The 16,794-nt window shown below is 43.4% G+C and overlaps 1 protein-coding gene across 1 annotated transcript; it reads left to right on the top strand.

Annotated features, from left to right (window-relative positions):
- Nucleotides 1-1,783: 1,783 nt before the first annotated feature.
- On the top strand, nt 1,784-14,914 carry LOC108923733 (hephaestin-like protein 1). Its single transcript, XM_029250141.1, has 19 exons — nt 1,784-1,953; nt 4,429-4,673; nt 6,434-6,646; nt 6,806-6,997; nt 7,171-7,425; nt 8,295-8,472; nt 9,056-9,195; nt 9,430-9,561; nt 11,304-11,509; nt 11,614-11,758; nt 11,845-12,057; nt 12,286-12,496; nt 12,752-12,891; nt 13,143-13,268; nt 13,448-13,554; nt 13,695-13,917; nt 14,076-14,215; nt 14,511-14,685; nt 14,847-14,914. Exons 1-19 carry the CDS (start codon nt 1,784-1,786, stop codon nt 14,912-14,914), a joined length of 3,279 nt encoding a protein of 1,092 aa, XP_029105974.1.
- Nucleotides 14,915-16,794: the final 1,880 nt, after the last annotated feature.

The raw sequence follows: 16,794 nt of genomic DNA, 5'->3' as shown, positions 1-16,794 counted from the left end.
GGATGTGCCTGACCTCCACCCTTCCCCCACCTCCACAGCTACGCCTCAAAACACACTTGACCTGTCAAATTGATAGAGACTGATAGTTACAATTTGAGATGATCTACTTTGCATAAAATCGTCAAGGCATCATTGCATATTCAAATAATAAAGATGTCACATATCAGATTGGAGCAAGGGAGGGAGGGATGTTTCAGACTTTCATCAGTCTACATTGGTCTATGGGTGTGTGTGTGTGTGTCTGTTTGTCTGTCTGTCTGTCCAAGCGTTCCAAACATGATAAAAATGTTCATACATGTATAATTCTCCCTAAGACATGTCGCCACCCACAGATATAGCTATCGTGAGGGTCACTGTCCCTTGTCTCCATGGCAGTCTGGCACCCAGGAACCAGCTGAAATATCCAGCTGTAAAAATAAGTTTAACTGTAAGATGTTCTGGATAAACAAACCAGTTCTCGATGAAGCTGAAACTCCTAACCAGCTTTGAAAATGCGTCTTGAAAATAAAGTTATTAATGAGTGGGTTTTGTTCTTCTTTTACTACTGTAGTGTTAAATTCTGTAATTCATTCTTCTTTGCTTTAGAATAATAACTCAAATTTTTCTTTCTTTAAGCACTTTGAGAAGCTGCTTGTAAAGGCACAATATAAAATAGATTAGTACGATTAGGAAAATTGTTTTAGTATTAAAGTTTTAGTATTATTAGAATGCTGCTTCACAAGGCAATTCTCGTAATCATTGTAATCACTCGTAGAGTCATTACAAAGTTGTAGTTACCTGAAGAGTGATCTGTGATAAGTGAGCAGCAGATCTAATCACAGTCTTTCATAATGATACTGACTTACAAGAGAATTGTATCTATTTTATCTCTCCAAGTTTTAAACTGACAGGTAAGGCTTTCCTTTGCCTTTTCAACTTTCAGAACTCACATTAAAACTGTTTTACTTAGTGCTCATTATTAGTAGTGACAAAAAGTGAGGCGATTTCTGCACGATACAGCCCAGAAAGTTGTAATATAAATCTTCATTACGCAAGGGAAAACTGTCAGATTGTAATTGAGTAGGATAACTTCTGTTAAGATTTATTTGGCAGATTATTTTTTCATGTTCAAAATATTATTTTCCTGAATGAGCCAAAACACCATACTTGACACCACAGTGAGCCCAAAGTGGACAAGGTCAGCAGCCTTCAAGCAGAACAAAACAACACAGAAATCTAGTGTAGTTTTCATAAATGAGTATGCAATTTTTGGCTTTAACTTTGGGGTTTTTCTGAGTAATGTGGGCCACTGGAGGGGGGCGTGGTGGCGCAGTGGGTTGGACCGGGTCCTGCTTTCCAGTGGGTCTGGGGTTCGAGTCCTGCTTGGGGTGCCTTGTGACGGACCGGCGTCCTGTCCTGGGTGTGTCCCCTCCCTCTCCGGCCTTACGCCCTGTGTTGCCGGGTAGGCTCCGGTTCCCCCGTGACCCCGTATGGGACAAGCGGTTCTGAAAATGTGTGTGTGTGTGTGGGCCACTGGTTATGTATTACAATCAGTCCATATTTCACACGGTGAGACTAATTTATGATAATTCTCATAAATGTGCCACTATATCCTGTATGTCCCATTATGTTCTCTCATGCTCCAGTCACGCAATGCCTGTGGGGTTGGTCTGTCATTCTGTGGGCGGGGCTTTCTAGCCCACGTGCACACAGAGTGGGCATATTAGTGCCGTTTTGCAGGCCGTGTTGGTCCTCAGCATCTCTGCTGTCAGTGTCCCGTTGCAGTAGACACTCTTGGATGGTGATGGACCAGGCCAGTAGGACTGCAGCGTTCCGTCTGGTGCTGCTGTCGGTCCTTTTTTCAGGACTCGACAGCACCACCAGGACCTTTTACATCGGCATTAGGGAGGAGATGTGGGACTTCGCGCCCACTGGAAGAAACACTGTAACCGGGAGGGTCATCGATCAAGATCAGTGAGTTGTACACCCTCTCTGTACTGGACATATTGTTACTAGTGTACACCTTAACTGTCTTTGAAATATTCCATTTAATTTACCCCAAACTTTTATTTTACATATTCATGCAAATTTATACCCGAACTCCGTTTTAAATATTCCAATTCATCTAATTTACATGAAAGTCTGATTTGCATATTTTGTCCAATTTAGACTAACTCAGGTTTACTTATTCCAACTAATTTATATGATAATCCTTTTTACATATTTTAGTTTACTTAGTTCTGTTTTCCATATTCTCATTTATGCTGTAACTGTTTTGAATATTCCATTTAGTTAAATTCATTTCTGCTTGTTTTATTTTTTATATAGTGCCTTTCCTCTGCAGACTGCATCCGAGGGCTTGACGAACATGAAATGTTTAAATACATAATGGTGTATGTATTACAGAAAGCAGGTAGCGAGTTATTACAGCTTCTCTTTCGGCCTCAAAGAACCCTTGTTTGAATTCTGCCTCTTGTTATAGTACTCATGAGAAAGGCACTTACCCTGAACTGATACAGTCAGTTTTACCCAGCTGTGTAAATGGCTAAGATGGTGTAATTAGTAGCAAATAACTGGGGAAATGCATCAGAAAAATGAATAGATAATAATAAATAACCTTATGTCTGCTTAAGGTGAATTTTCCCTATGAAGTATCCACATGTCTAAGTGACACTGTAAGCTTCGTAAGTCAACTGAGATAAATATAATATTATCCACCTGGTCTGTGGTGGCTCACACCAGAGCACGTCGCACTGGGAGGAGACCTGAGACAGACTCAACAGACACTTATAGAAGGACATCTCTAGGTTAAACCTGATTGCCAGCTGTAGGGGGAATGAAGAGCAGTTGCCAGCGAAGACAGTTAATAACAGACAGTCTTTTTGCTGGAATTTCTTTGGCTGCTCTCAACCCCTTTGGGTCTCTGCTTAAAAAGGGCCACAACCTCAGTTTTGTTTTGCATTGTCTTAATAATCCGCTTAGTTTTGTTTGGTAAACCTGCTGTTCTGATTCTCTGTCCCACTCATGTGGATGCCTCCATATGAACAGCCACATGATGCTGAAATTATTTCAATTATTTCACCAAACCACTGTGTTGTAGGAGATTCCAAAAGGCAAGGCAATGTGAAGCAGCACAGTGTGCACTCCAGTTTAGGGCAACTGGTAGCATAGTGGTTAGAGCTGCTGCCTTTGGGTGAATAATTCTAGATATCTTAACACTGTAGGTTGCTTTGGAGAAAGGCATCAGATAAATGTAATTGTTTGTGGTTGTGTCTTCAGTGGTCCTGACCTGCTGATCCATGCAATGTGTTCCTTTGTTTGCTTTTGGTTGTTAAGCAGTCACACTGTGAGTGATCTGACTGACAGTCAGGATAATTTCTTATTATTATGCAACTGAGTATTTGCAGAGGAAATCAACCTTCACAACCATTTTCAGTGATATGACATGTTCTTACATTTACTTATTTACTTACTTATTTAGCAGGTGCTTTTCTCCAAAGTGACTTCCAGTGATCTCTATGTAGTGTTATCAGTCCACACACTTTATTCACCAAGGTGACTTACACTGGGTCACTCATACACACTGTCTCTTTCCCTCACACACAAGGGGTGAACCTGAACAGCATGTCTTTAGACTATAGGAGGAAACCAGAGCACTCAGAGGAAACCCACATAGACACAGGAAGAACATGCAAACTCCACACAGACTGAGTGGGGATCAAACCCACATCCTCTCGCAACACCCAGGCACTGCAAGATAGCAGCGCTACTCGCTGTGCCACCCATTCTTCTCATGCCCTATATTGCCATTAGAAGAGACAGCATCTTTAAGAGCCTATAACTGACAGCCCAACTATGGGACCTTCCTGATACAGCTGCATTTATCCTAAAGACACATGAATCACCCAATCTCACAAATAATCTCCATTCAATTTATGAAAATGACTTTTTTAAAAACAGTTAGTTGCACCACAGCTGATTTAGGTGCGTCATAATAAAGTGGCTGAATGTTTGTGCACTCACTTGTTTTGTGTATTACATTTATAATTAATTCTAAGTTGATTTGCAAAGGTATGTTTTGTCTTTGACAATAAAAAGTATTTTTCTATTTCTCAGTGTCAAAAAGGCCTAATTAAATCCATTGTGATTCACTGTTGTAAAACATCAAAACATGAAAAAGTCTAAGGGGGGTGAATACTTTTTTGGGCACTGTTATTCTCTCACCACAAACCCACATGCTTCTGTGCACATAATACAATATGAATCAGTGAAATATTCCCATGTGACACATAAATGAGCTCCAGTGATTTGTTGATGATTTACTTTCCCATCCCTGTTGCATTTCTCAGAGGTACAGCAGCTGTTTTCCTCATGGTGGATCTTGCAAACTTTTCAGTAAAGGGCCATGTTCCTTAATCGCTATTTTTCCTTTTTTTTTTTTTTTACTAGACAGGCATCACTGTTCCTGCAACAAGGTCCACATCGAATAGGACGTGTGTACAAGAAGGCCGTGTACAAACAGTACACGAGTGAGACGTATAGTAAGGAGATCGCCAAACCCAGCTGGCTCGGTTACCTGGGGCCGCTGCTCATGGCAGAGGTTGACGATGTCATTGTGGTCCACCTGAAGAACTTTGCATCCAGGCCGTATTCAATGCACCCCCATGGCGTCTTCTACAAAAAAGATTCAGAAGGTAAAATGATCCACAAGCAAATGGGGCTCCACAACATGGCAAAGACACGGCGGCCATACATACACTGACAATGAAAGATGCACAAAGAATCACACTGAACAAGTATCACACATATGCTCAAAAATGGGCAGAAATAAAAATACAAATAATATTATTAATACAGGTAGGCAGCAGGTGATCAAGGTATTTACCCTGATACAGTAAAAAATACCTGGCTCTATAACAGGATACAGCACTGTAAGTAGGTCAACATTGTAAGTGTCATCAGATAAGTAAGAAATAGAGCCAAAAGTAGAGTCAGTACTAGGTTAAACAGGTACTTGCGTCATTCAAAATGATTTACAAACATTAGGAATTGTTTGTATTTTGACCACTTCTGTTGCTTCTCTTAACATGACTCGCTACTTCCTGCCCTGCTGGCCTGTTAGCATGTTAGCATGTTAGCATGTTAGCATATTAGCCCCATATTAGCCATTCAGTCTTGGTGCCCCGTGTCACTTGTTGTTGGTATTTCTGGGAAGACACTCGACTGCTGTCTGGCTGCCGTCCCACAGAGAGGCGGGACACGTCCCTTCTGTTTCCCAGAGGCTCGGCGTTCGTCTGGGATCTCCTCCCTTTGTGTAGAGCGGGGTCTGTCGTGGTGTGTGACAATGGAACAAAACAGTGCATTTATAGTGCTAGTGTTACAGAGAAAGTGTCTGCACTCCCTCGGTGTCAGTGACAATCACATACACACACACACACGCACGCACACACACACACACACACACACACACACACAGAGAGAGAAGCTCACACGAACAAACGGGTTCATACACACAGATACAAGCTTAAACACAGACACATTAAGCACATACACAAACACATTAGCAAACATCAATTACTCGGGCACACACTTTTCTCATTAAATACGCATTACAGATACATACATTTGCATAAAAAACATGTAACAGACACATACACACTTTCAAAAGTTCACGCTCTTTCACACACACCTGATTCTCCCTTTAGATCTTATTAGGTCTCAGGGTTCTAGGTGTATTTATATAACCTTTTGTCTTGTATGTAACCTTTTGTAATTCTTTAATGTCATAGATATACATATCCAGATCCGATAAGGATCTCAATGTGTCTTGTGTTTCATCTGTAGATTTCCGCCTTCTACTGTTTTCTGTGGCATTTGCTGAGTGTGACGCACTACTCCTCTTGAACATGACCTGTGTTTTTGGGATTTGGCTCAGGCGAGCAGATCCTGCAATGGACCAGGGAGAAGTTGTGCCTCTTTGAACCATCTGATACAATAAGAGCTCCTGACATAAATCTGGAACAAATAAAATTTGCAGAGTCATAGTAGCACCAGCAGGTTAGCAGTCAGACGAAACGGTGGCATCAGCTGCTGCACTGGATCAACGTGACGCAGAGGTGTTCACCACTACAGGCCGTTAACCCGGGCATTTTCTCTGTTCAGTGCTCTCACGCACGGGTGGTCAGCGACACGCTGCCATTCAGCTGTCCACTTCAATGTTCAACAGCAGGTTTTCCACTTCACAGTAATCTTCTCTCTTCTTCTCCTCCTGCCTTTGTCTTCATCTCTCAAACTACATATGAGGTCCACACGAATGTGCCTAAGGACATCTTCACATGTGTCATGTTGAGATGAGAAAAGTGGGTAAATAAGCATTCTGTGTTTCTCACGTTGGGATGAAGATCTGTCCTGTTTGTAATCTCATGCCCATCATGTCGCATCCCACCATTCTCAGGGGCGTTGTATCCGGACAAGACCACAGGGAAGAACAAGACGGACGATCAGGTCCTGCCAGGAGGGAACTATACCTATGAGTGGGTTGTCAAACCCCAGTATGCCCCTGCCGATGGGGATAAACCATGCCTCACCTGGGTGTACCATTCGCACGTCCACTCTTCACAGGACATTGCTTCAGGCCTCATTGGTGGCCTCATCACCTGCAAGAAAGGTCTTTGGCTCATCGTGCCCGCTACAACTGTTCCACTTTTCTCAACCCTTCTCAGATCTTCTCCACATTTTTTCCATCCTGCTCCTTCTTGTTCTTCTGCTCTCAGATCTGCACCACCATGACCATTTCCACACATAACCTTTGCTCCTTTTTCCTTAGGGACACTCTTCAACCCAAGCAATCAGACGAAGCCAGAGCGGAAGGATGTGGACAAGGACTTTTTCTTGATGTTCAGTGTTGTGGATGAGAATCTCAGCTGGTACCTTGAGGAGAACATTCAGACTTTCTGCTCTGACCCCACCGGAGTAGACCGTGACAGCGAAGAATTCCAGGAGTCCAACAGGATGCACGGTAGGTAGTTTCACAGCACCGCAGCACTAATCCTCATCCCTTATTCATTCAAGGGCCACTTTGCTGATATTTCATCCCACCTTGACTGCAATGTTCAGCATGCACCCCGGTACCCTGCCAGGGTGGGAGACCCATAAGAAGGTCTAATTGGATATCTCTGTCTTGGGTCGCAGCCATAAATGGGTATGTGTTCGGCAATTTGCCTGGTCTGGAGATATGCCACAACCACACAGTCGCCTGGCATCTTCTGGGCATGGGCAACGAAGTGGATGTCCATGCCGCCAACTTCCATGGTCACACGTTGCTTGACCGTGGTCACCGCACTGATGTCCTTAGCCTGTTCCCAGCTAGCTTGGTCACCGCAGAGATGTTCGCAGGAACCACTGGGAAGTGGATGCTCAGCTGCCAGGTCAATGACCACATACAAGGTAAGGATTGCACCATTGTTGCTCATATTAAAGGTGTAGCACAAAATCTCTTAAAAGTATGTAAGGCAGAGACTGAAACATTGTATAATTTGTACAGCATGCAAATCAAAGCAAATCAAATCCTGGTAGCTTAGTGGTTAGAGCTGCTGCCTTTGGACTGAAAGGTTGTGGGTTTGATTCCTACCTCAAGTTGTAGTACCATTGAGCAAGCTACTTACCTAAAATTGCCTAGCTCCATAAACAGGTAAATAATTGTAAGTTGTTTCAGGGAAAGGCATTAGCTAAATGAATAAATATAATGGAAATCAACATACAGACCAAAGCCATCTTGACCACGATAAGGTCATAGCTGACGAGTGGAGCACTCTCAACCAATTTGCTTTACTAAGAAGAGACAAATAAAACTGGTCATAAATATTACCTTAAAATTTAAAAAAAAAAAAAAAAATCAGCATTTCAGCATAATCTCTGTGGCATCACACACACACACACACATACACCATCTGAACCGCTTGTCCCATACGGGGTCGTGGGGAGCCAGAGCCTAACCCAGCAACACGCAGGGCGTAAGGAGGGGACACACCCAGGACGGGACGCCAGTCCGTCGCAAGGCACCCCAAGCAGGACTTGAACCCAAGACCCACCTGAGAGCACGACAAGGTCCAACCTGCTGCGCCACCGCACCCCCCCCCGTGGCATCATAATATGATTATTTACCATGCTGTCTATAGACAGATCTTTAAACTGTCTGGAGATAAGAGAGAAGATAAGATCTTTCCCATTATGATTTTCCTCATTCTGTCTCTTCACCTGATCTGCTCTCTTACCTGTTATATGACCCATCACTGCCCAATTGCATTACTTTACAGCTGGAATGCAGGCCTTCTACTGGGTTTTCTCCTGCGGGAAAGAAACCGGAGGTGACCAAGGAGGGCCTCCCAGTGGTACAACCAGGCACTACTACATTGCTGCAGAGGAGCAGCTGTGGAACTATGGTCCAACAGGAATCAATGCCTTGAATAATCTGTCCTTGAGTGATGCTAGCAGGTGTGTGAGACATAGACAGGAAGACCCAGAGCTTTCGCAGATATCCCGCACTGAAATACAGTATTTTTATTGCTTTTATTATTTAACTAAGGTACAAAATAGCCCCAAGTTAGTTTTTTTAATTTAACACATCCTGCTGTCAGTAGGTGGGAAAGCCTGCAGTTTGTCAAAGTATGAACTTCGGTGTACATTCTTCTTTTTCTTCATTTATTTGTTCATTTCTCAATATTTCAAGGGGGAGGATCATGGGGTTTGAGTATAGAAACTGAATCAAAATCATTCATTATGATAGCCTGCATGGAATCACTTCTTTTCATATGTGCTGGAGAGATTGTACTGAGGAGAGAATTACAGAGGATAAAGTAATTTAAAGGATAAATAGATTTTCCCAATTTGTTCTCCATTTCTACCCCTCCATTTTATATTTATCTGATGAAGAAAATTTCCACACCTATGTCAGGAAAGGGATTTTGCTGTCATTCTGCTCCGTGTTTCCATGAACATTAATATTTCTGTTTCCATGTGCATGATTATTTGTCCATGTGTGTTCCTGTATGTGTGTGTGTTTGCGCCACTGCTGCAGCCCCTCAGAGTCCTACTTTGGTACCATGAGGGGTCATCTCGGGGGTGTATACCGCAAAGCACACTATGTGGCATACACAGATGACACATTCACCACCAAAAAAGAGGCGATGGATGCAGAAAAACACCTAGGCATTCTGGGTAGGCTGAGTTTCAATTCAGAATGATGACCGTGGAACCCATTGATCAGACATCTGAGGGCTTATGAGCAGACTGTATAATCCACCACCGAAGTGTTGTAAAGTGGACCATTGGACCCGCTCATTTAAGCGTTTCCAAGATGATTATCGAATTGATTAGTATATGCCTCTGATCTGATTTCAGTCCTCTGTTTTCACCCTGTTGGTGTATGTTTGTACCAATACATCCACCCAGGCCCAGTGATCCGAGCAGAGACAGGAGACCTGATCCATGTGACATTTCTGAACAAGGCCAGTAGGAACTACAGCATTCTGCCCCACGGCATACAATATGAGGAAGGGTATGAAGGCTCCAGCTATGGCACAGGTGAGCACGGAGGTCACCTGTGGGGGTCCTCACAGCTATTTCTTCACGTTGTTCAGATTTCTGCATTGATGTATTTCCTTACTCAAAAAATTTAACTTCATATTACATTTATTCATTTAGCAGACACTTTTCTCCAAAGTGATTTCCAACAAACTCTGTGGAGTGTTATCAGCCCATACCTTATTCACCAAGGTGACTTCTACTGCTGGAGACTATACACTACTTATCATGGGGCACTCATCCATACATAATGCCTTGACTTGATCAGTGGAACACACTCTCTCCATCATTCATATACTATGGGTGAACCTGAACAGCATGTCTTTGGACTGTGGGAGGAAATCAGACTGAACAGGCATCAAGCCCATGTCCTCTCACACCACCCAGACACTGGGAGACAGCAGCACTACTCACTGTGCCACCATGCCACATCTCTCACACACCACACAATAGCTGAAAAACCACTTGTTCCAAGCAGGGTTGCGGCAAACCGGAGCCTAACTCGACAATACAGGGCATAAGGCTAGAGGGAGATGGAACACACCTAGGACGGGACGCCAGTCTGTCACAAGGCACCCCAAGCAGGACTTGAACCCCAGACCCACCAGAGAGCAGGACCCAGCCAAACCCACCGCGCCACCACACCCCCCAGCATGCCCTATTAGCTAAAATTAATTTTAAATGTCACTGGTATAGAGGTTAATCCTGTGGAATTTTGATATTTTTGTGTTCTATAAAAAAATTCTTAACTAATTTGAGCTCAAATTAGTGAAGATTATTTTGAGATCTTGCCTGTTGACCCCAAATAATTTATCTTTAATTTATGCACAATCTTCCCTCAAATAAAGAACGATCATATTATGCGGCTCTGGACTTCTGAGCAAAGCAACTTGTACCTGAAAAATTTTGCAGCTATAAACTCACAATAAACATCACAAGAACAGACATTCAAAATACGAGCTTTGGTAATTTCAAGAATCATGCAAGTGAAGCTGCCTTCGGATGTTGCATGGCTTCTCCCGCACATTTCAGTTCCCTCATACCATGTACTGCTGACAAGAAACTCTCAGAAATCTTTTCCACTATTTATACTCAGATATTTTACCTTTTTATCACAACGTTAAATCATCAACTATGATTATAATGAGCTCTAAAGCAAAAAATGTTTTTCAAAATGCCTGGAGATGTTGAAAAGGCAAAGGAAAGCTTCACCTATTGATTTAAAACCTGAACTGATAAATATATACAATTCTCATTCTATGAAATTACTGATTCTTATTTTTATTTTGTTGTTCAATACCATAAACTGAGAAGGGACAAGGGGATAGAAAAAGGAAGCAAGTAACTAGGTTGTGTATATGTCATTTTTAAGAGGTGGGTCTCAAGCCTGAATTTCAAGTTGTCCAGAACAGTCCTGATATTGTGGATTCAGTCTTGAATTAGATTTTCTCCATGTTTAAATGATTTGGCAGGAATTTTGCCTGTTTTGTGAAAAAAAAATGTGTTGAACTTTTGTGGCTCAGGAATGCTTTGTCTGTTTTTCCCAATTTAAATGAAACTCAATTAAGAGGTTCTTTAACGAGAATTTGCCTTACAGACAGGTTTTCAGGAAATAATTTCCCCATATATGCAAGGGAAGCTTGTGTATTATGTTTATCTTTCATATTACTACACTTACTGTGTACTATGTTAGTCTCTTATTTATGTTGTATTAAGTTTTTCCTAACATATTGTCTAATCAGACACGGAGAGGTCCGGACATTGGGTACCTCCTGGACAGCGATTCACCTACAGATGGAGGGTGATGGAAGGGCCTTCCCCCAGCGACCCAGCATGCATCTCTTTCTTATACTACTCTGCCACCGACCCAGTCCGTGACACCAACTCGGGGCTCGTGGGTCCCCTGCTGGTGTGCAAGAGTAACACACTGGACCAGAGTGGTGCTCAGGTACATCCCATGTTCACCTGTGCCCTGTTTTAGAGTAAACAGAACACATGTTAATCATAACCATTGTAATTTCTACAAGGACATTATATGTGATTGTGTTTCAGAAAGGTGTAGACAAAGAATTCTTTCTGCTCTTCTCTTTGATGGACGAAAACCTCAGCTGGTACCTTGAAGATAACATTGAAATGTTTGGATCAAATAACTCTGAACCACAGGATAAAGACTTTCAGGACAGCAATATAATGCATGGTATCTGAAGATATCAATTTATCATTGTTTTGTGTAGTAGTGCTGAGGTAGATGCTAAGCATTCCTGTATGCTTTCTGGTCTGCAGCAGTCAACGGTTTTCTGTACGGGAACTTGCCGGGGCTGGACCTCTGCCTGGGGGACCGAGTTTCGTGGCATGCCTTTGGGCTGGGATCAGAGATGGATATCCATGGGATCCACTTTGAGGGCAACACCGTCCAGTGGGAGGGCTTGAGGCGGGATACCTTCAACCTGTTTCCTCACACCACAGTGACTGTTTCCATGGCGCCAGATTCCATTGGTAACTACCTTCAGTGCCTTGATGAGAACCCCTACAAGCTTCTAAGTCCAAACACTTCTTGGTTCTCATTTCGCAAACACCACTATACTTTCTCATAACATCAAAATCAATTGCCTGTGTCCAGAGGACTCCGAGATTGGCTCCTGGCGATCACATGACTCCATATCAGGCAGACTGGGCCAACCATAGGTGTATCTCACCTCTGTCCTTGTACCCCATCCTCTGCAGGTAGGTTTGAAATCAGCTGCATGACAACAGATCACTATGAGGCTGGCATGAGGCATCAGTACACAGTGCAGAGGTGCACTAGGCCACATGCTGAGCCCACCACAACACCACTTGTGTTGCACTACTTCATAGCAGCAGAGGAGCTGGAGTGGAACTATGCCCCAGACAGGACATGGGAGCTGGAGAAGCACAATGCCACCAAGGAAACTAGGTGAGCAACAGGTGTCCATAATAGTACAGTATTCATCTGCCCCCTCAATATCAGCTACAGAGGTACAGGCACAGTTGCTACAGCTGGGTACACATCATGTCTCACATTACTGCCATTTTCAGAAATCTCCATTCATTTCCTTAATACGTCAGCATTTACTGTTGTGATTAAAGTGCTAAGTGGGAAATAATGTTTGCATTAAGAACATTCACTTGAGGGCCCTGCTGGCTTTTACCGGCCCGTGTTTCCTTTCAGTCCTGGGAGCATATTTGTGGGAAATGGAGAGAATCGCATTGGGCCCAAGTACAAGAAAGTAGTCTTCAGGGAGTACACAAACTCCTCCTTCCTGGAAAGAAAGATCAGGTCATCTACTGAAGAGCACCTGGAGATCATGGGTAACACCTTCCCAGTTGCTTATTTTTCACAGCAACTATGTTTTTTCTTAGCCTGATACCAAGATGCCAGGTATCATGGTAATAAATCCTGACAACCATCACTGATCTCTTGTGATGATACGAGCCATATTTATCACTCACAAGACACTTTATTTGTGGATCCAAGCTCCCCTTTTCTGTGACTTCTTCCCTTTGGCCTTTAAGAACTTCTCTGAAGACCATGTGGAGTCTCACACATGTTCCCTCTGTAGGTCCTATCATCAAGGCAGAGGTGGGAGAGCAAATTCTGATCACCTTCAGAAATAATGCCAGCCGTGCATACTCCATGTATGGCCATGGAGTGAAAATGAGTCAGCACCCAGATGCTGTGGAGCCAGGTGAGAATGAATTTTTGGCACTTAGCAGCTGTTTGCCATCATGATCTTCACACAAGTGGTCTTCTGCTTGATTAGATAATGGGTGCTAGGATTCAATCTCACTGTTTATTTCCACAGTTACCAAAGTTTTTGTTAGTAAAGCCTTTTTTTTTCTCTTATTTCTTGTCTGTTTTTGAAAGGTGACGTAAAAGAGTATCGGTGGAATATTCCAGAAAGCTCTGGCCCTGGACCTTCAGATCCAAACTGCATCTCTTTTGCATATCATTCTTCCATCGACTTTGTCAAGGTTGGTTGTGAAAAAAGAGCCAACATCGTAGTTTTCAATATTTGCTGTTGTTTGCTGCAGGAGATCTCAAACGTGGTCCTCAGCCTATTGTCAGCGGACTCATGTGGCCCTTGCTGGTTCTGTCTGTGGTTCTGTTGTAGGACACTGTCAGTGGACTCATTGGTCCCTTGGTGATCTGCAGAAAAGGCACACTGAGTCAGAGCAGGTGCAGGAAGGATGTAGACAGAGAATTTGCCTTGCTCTTCATGGTGTTCAATGAGAACTTGTCATGGTATCTGGGGGACAACATCAAGAGTTACCTTGGGAAGGACCCGGGCACTTTCTCCATGACCCCAGAGTTTGAGGAGAGCAACAAAATGCACGGTGGGTCTGAAGTATGAAGAAAGGGGGCAGATTTGTGGTGCAACAGGTAGTGTTTTTGGGAGGATGGTTTGACTATCAGAGGAGGTGGCATCTTCTCTCCATGTTTGTATAGGTTTCTTCCATGTCTTTTTTTAGACCTCACGTCTGTCTTCCTGCAGCCATCAACGGGAAGCTGTATGGTAACCTGAATGGTCTGATCTTAATGGAGGGTGACCGGGTGGACTGGTACCTCCTGGGAATGGGCAGCGAGGTGGACATGCACACAGTCCACTTCCATGGAGAGACATTCACCTACAAGGTTGCCATCTGTGGCCTCATTCAGTTCTTTCTTCTTTTATAGAGTTATTTGCTTAAACCTACTGTACCCATTTTTGCAGCCAGAGTTAACTATAATCTAATTGGTAATTTCAAGAAACAAACATGTGAAATATGGACATCATGGTCAACTATAGTGGGGATGCAAGTTTTTGTATTGTTTTCCTCTGATGGAATACCCAGTAAACTAGAAATGTCGGGTCCCAAATGCACTGGGACTCCCTGGATTGAGGATGGGTGCAGGCCCTTGTTCTGACTAATCTTGGTTATGACCACAGACCAACTGGACTCACCGCAGTGATGTCTTCGAGCTGTTCCCAGGAACCTTCCAGACGGTCTCAATGGTGGCAAGGAACCCCGGGAACTGGCTGATGCACTGTCATGTGGCTGACCACATTCTGGCTGGCATGGAGACCACATTCACCATCAGGAGCAGTGCAGGTGAGGAGCAAGGTGAGAACTGGATCAGATTTCTGTATGCTTGAATGTCTCCCAACAGGACATTGTTTACTATTGTGGCTTATAGCTTCTTCATTTCTAATATGACAGTTCAAGAAGATGATGATGATCTAAAACCAATGAGATAAAGAAGCTTTCTCTTGATGTGTTCTTAGCTGCTTTACCCAGCTTCATGGTGACCCTGATCTTCTTCCTTGGACTGCTGGTGTCTACCCTTGGCTAGATAACCAGGTGAGGGCAGTTGTCCATCAGCTCTGGGCTGTCAGACTCAACACATGGAGAACTGCAGGGGTCGTTGACTATCAGACTGATGTCACTTGTCACGATAATTAATGAGCTGTGAGCATTTACCCTCCAGTTTAGTGCTTGTGTGTCTCAGGCTGACTACTATGCACTTCACTTTAACTTACCAGTCAAAGTGTAGATTGACTGCATAACTCTGATAAAATATACACTTTCCCCTTTTTTACACATCAACAGTTCCTGAGCTCCTTTAATGGTTCAGTCCCAGCTGCCAAACCCTCTTACAGCACCAGTAATGAAGATGAAGAACTGTGAAGAGAAGAACCTGATCTTATCAGCCTTAGGTTTAAATGAACCTTGAATCAAGGCTGCACTACAACCTACAATTATTAAGACTTGCAGGAGCATTCAAGCCCACATGATTGAAGTGCGAGGGGAGATGAGCTCTTGTGCAAAACTAAAGCCCTCGCCAATGGGTTTCAAGTCTTTTCATGTGAGTGAACATCCCAACAGGTCACGAGCGCTCAGTTCTGGGTTCTCCAGCTCTGATAAGACATGGTGGAACTATTAGAATTAGAATCTTCTTTTAGACTCCTAAAGACTGCAGTTTCGTGTCAATTGTACAGTACCTACTGTATTTTTATGGACGCAGTCATTGAAAGTTTAGCAGGCGTAATGTATATCAGATACAGCAATATTAGACAATTACACATATGAAAGCTCTACAAATCACTGTAAATGCAGTAATTTACATTTCTATGGGCTTATCTGTGTCATTTTTTGATGAATATGATAATTTTAGATAGAAAGATTTTGGAAAAGTCCAATTAAAAGAAACAGAGTGAGTGTTTTGTTTTAATTCTAGTGTATTGTCTAAGTCAGCGTCGTGGTGGTCTAGAGCCTATCCCAGAGACTACCAAGGGTACTCCTACCCAACAGCAGTCCATTACATGGTAGCCACACACACATTCACTTATATACTTAGTTATACACTACAGGCAACTTAGAGTTATCAGTGCCACTGAAACACATATCTGAACTGTGTGAGGAAACCCATGCAAACATGGGAGGAACATGCAAACTCTACACATACTGAGCAGGATTCCAGCCTGCACTCAAACACTGCAGGTGCTGTGAGAAACCAGCAGTACCTGCTACTCCAGTAACCTTAATATCACTGTAATCAGTTAATGATTAATTGGGGCATTTAAAGCTACTTGTAAATGACAAAGTAGGCCAATTGGCTCTAAAAATAATGCTAAAGCTTCTTAAAAAGGAGCAAGTCATGATAACAATGGTTTATTATAGTCATTTTGATTCACAGACACAGTCTGAAGCCGCTTATCCCGAGTGGGGTTGGGGCACACCTGAGCCTAACCTGGCAACGGAGGGCGCAAGGCCGGAGTGGGAGGGGACCCACCCTGGACAGGACGCCAGGTAGCCGCAAAGCACCCTAAGTGGGACTTGAACCCCAGACCAGCGACACAGCGGCACCTGGTCAAACCCGTGGTACCACTGTGCCCTCTCATGTTGATTCATATTCACTTTATTTTTACAGAATTCTGTTCTAATTACAAGGGGGTGCAGTGGCGTGGTGGGTTGGACTGGGTCCTGTTCTCCGGTGGGTCTGGGGTTCAAGTCCTGCTTGGGGTGCCTTGTTATGGACTGGCGTCCCGTCCTGGGTGTGTCCCCTCCAGCCTTACACCCTGTGTTGCTGGGTAAGGCTCTGGCTCCCCGCAACCCCGTATGGGACAAGCGGTTCAGATGATGTGTGTGTGTGTCCTAATTATAGTGCTCATAAAAATCCAGTAACAACTGCACTTTCCTCAAAAATAAGGTTTTGAACTGAATAATATCTAA

The sequence above is a fragment of the Scleropages formosus genome, chromosome 3 (assembly GCF_900964775.1).
Source record: "Scleropages formosus chromosome 3, fSclFor1.1, whole genome shotgun sequence".
NCBI classification, from domain to species: Eukaryota; Metazoa; Chordata; class Actinopteri; order Osteoglossiformes; family Osteoglossidae; genus Scleropages; species Scleropages formosus.
Note: the sequence above shows the minus strand (reverse complement) of the source record. Positions and strands in the feature narration are given on the sequence as shown.